General features: G+C 48.6%; 1 protein-coding gene across 1 annotated transcript; it reads right to left on the bottom strand.

Moving 5' to 3' along the window:
• Window positions 1-230: 230 nt before the first annotated feature.
• On the bottom strand, window positions 231-1,915 carry HO133_007244 (uncharacterized protein; the record flags this gene model as incomplete). Its single annotated transcript, XM_037298136.1, has 2 exons — window positions 231-834; window positions 882-1,915. 2 exons carry the CDS (start codon window positions 1,913-1,915, stop codon window positions 231-233), a joined length of 1,638 nt encoding a protein of 545 aa, XP_037156771.1.
• Window positions 1,916-2,872: the final 957 nt, after the last annotated feature.

Below are 2,872 nucleotides of genomic sequence, written 5' to 3'. Positions count from 1 at the left end.
GAACGTCTAGCATCATAAGTACGCACGTTGGAGCAGATTTAAAGAAGGCGTTGACATCAAGGAGTCCATCAGTTTTCAAATGTACTTTTCTTTCTCAAGGACCGGCCAGTAGCTCGTTAAAGAAGCTCGATGAAACTAAATCTGGAATGAGGCTTTTTTTTGACATGTACCACATTGTAGAACATTAAAACGCACTGCAAGCCATTAACTTGCCGGAGGAAGAACCGAATTCATCCCTGAACAGCCTGTTGCTGTCTCACCTCACCCTCCTTATCTACAGGGCTCAGTCCCGCTTTCGCAGGACCCATAACCTGCACCCCATCTTTCGAAAACCGACTGCCATGAATCGGACAATCCCAACTCTCCTCCGTCCCATTCCAACACACGACCCCTTTCAAATGCGGGCACAGGGCCGAGAATGTGCTCACTTTGCCTTCGCCATCTTTATACACGGCTACGGGTTTGCTCGTTTTGGTGTTCAGCACACCCCCTGTGCCAGGTGCTAGGTCTTCAATGTCGGAGATGTCGCTCTGCAGGAAACGCTTGTATTGGGCGTTGATTTGGACATCGTGGCTGATCATGCTCGGTAGGCTGGACGCGATACTGGCGAGGCGTTTCGGAGAGTAGACGGAGCTCCAGGAATTGGGGGTTTTGGTGATGAGGTCGGCGATAAGTTTCCCCCCGAGGACGTAGTGAACGAGGCCATTGCCAGCATCGCCGGTTGCGATGTAGATGTGCGATTTTCCTTGATTAAGGCCGATCATGGCGACATGGTCTACAGGCTCTAGTACTTGACCGGACCACTTGTAATCGACTGTTTTAGCTTTTGTGAATCTTTAATAGTCTTAGTAAGTGTGGTCATTGTCAGCAGGTAGTCATACCTTTGGCGAGTCCAATCTTCCAACTCGTTGAAACGACCATTCTCGTCTTCCTGACCCACTTTATGGTCACAGCCACCTACGACTAGATAGTCATCTTCCTCGTCACAAGCAGTAAGTCGTACGTAGCGATAGGGACTGGCCACGTCGTAGATAAGACAGTCTTCAATGTAGCCTTTCGGTACCCGGATCGCAATGCAATATGTCCGCATGAACTCCAATTGCGCAACAACGCTGAGCTTTTGCAATGGAATACAAGTGGCCTCGACTGCATTCTCGCAGATGACAGTATGCCCATCTAAGGTGCTCACGCGTACATCTTTCGAGCCAATGCCCAATATTTCCACGCCTTTCTCTTCAATCGACATGACCCGTGTGCGTGTGAAGCACGTGAAGTTGGACTGCTCGGAGAGCCAAGCAAGAACGCCTTTAATATATTTGGTGGGATGGAATGTAGCTTGTTGGTTGAAGACTGCCGCATCTCGTTGGTCGATCTTACCATCCCAACCTTTGATAGCGTAACCTTCTTCAAAAGACGCGGACAACCCTAGCTCTCCCGCCTTGGACACTTCTTCTTTAAGAGATTCTACCTCTTTCGCATGACTTTCGTCGCTCCTGGCATATTGCGAGATGTGGTATGCCGGTAGTTGTCGGTACTCGCAGTCAACGCCTAGCTTTGAAGAGATTTCACCGACACGCTTGATGGCCCATGCATAACTTTCGGCAACAGCCTTGGCTCCATCATTTCCATGCTTCTTGGCAATGTCAACGAAACCATCAGTGGACAGGTGGCCGCTTGTTCTTCCTGATTCGCCCGAGACAACGTCTCTAGCTTCGAGCATGACAACGCTTACGCCTCGAGAAACCAGCTCGTACGCAGTGGAAACACCAGCGATGCCAGAGCCAACAACACACACCTCAGCTTGAAGATCTCGAGTGAGTTTGGGAAAGCGTGGACGCTGCGAGTAGGGGTCCGTATGAACCCAGACCGAGTCCTTGGCACCCGAAGTGGCAATGAAGTGTTGTGGCTGAGCCATGGTTGCCAATGAGCGGCTGTGAAAGATGTCGCAAATGAGGAACTTAGAGCGAGAGTGAAGTCGTGCTACCGATGGGTGCAAGGCGCGTGGGGATTGTAAGAAGAGATGAGCTGGCCTAAGAGGCATGAACAGTGTGAAGCTGTTCAAAGACATCTAGTGCATCAGGGCTCTTTCTCTGATGTCAGTACCACATTGTTTTGTCACTTGCACTTCATCATTACTACGTCACTTTCACTTCATCATCATTGCGTCTAGTCTCAGTATTCAGACTCGCATTAGCGGGGTATCCTATGGCCAGCCCTAATCGTATCTACCCCCATTCGCGCCATACCCCCATTTGCGCCATCTTAAATCCGATAAATCCGACATAGATAGCTACCACTACCATAGCTACCACTATTACTCATTCAATAGTCTACTACCACAGTCTACCACAATAGCCAATACTACGGTATCATAGTCGCCGTCTATAGGCCTAACATAGTAGGTATCTCTACCCTAGACTCAAATGTGGCTTACTTAAACCCAATTAAGAAAAAGACTACTATATCTCTCACATTAAGCCTATTACTACTATTAAACCTCGCTTTATGTACAGGGGTATGATTTGGTAATGAGCCCGCCATGGCATCTAAGAAGTGAAAGCGCTCAGTCCTCTCCCCGCATCCTCATCATCGTCTTCTTCAACACTTCAACAGACCAATGATGGAGCTATGCTTCGACGATCAGAATCGAGATTGTGTTCAGAATCGAAAATGCTGAACTTTTTCCGCATTATGCGGTCGAACACGGAAAATGTTCAGATGGCGTTCAATGTAAGATGGAGATTGAATCTGTAAGGATCCCATAGTTCGGGGTATGATTTTGTAATTTGCCCTCCCGAAACACCGAGGTTTTACAGCTCTTGGTGAAAAGGGGGAAGAGGTTTTGCGGGAGAAACAACGCATGCCGGAATCG

The sequence above is a fragment of the Letharia lupina genome (genome assembly GCF_014066315.1).
Source record: "Letharia lupina isolate WasteWater1 chromosome Unknown contig_3, whole genome shotgun sequence".
Classification (NCBI taxonomy): domain Eukaryota; kingdom Fungi; phylum Ascomycota; class Lecanoromycetes; order Lecanorales; family Parmeliaceae; genus Letharia; species Letharia lupina.
This window is presented reverse-complemented; position numbering and strand designations above follow the sequence as displayed.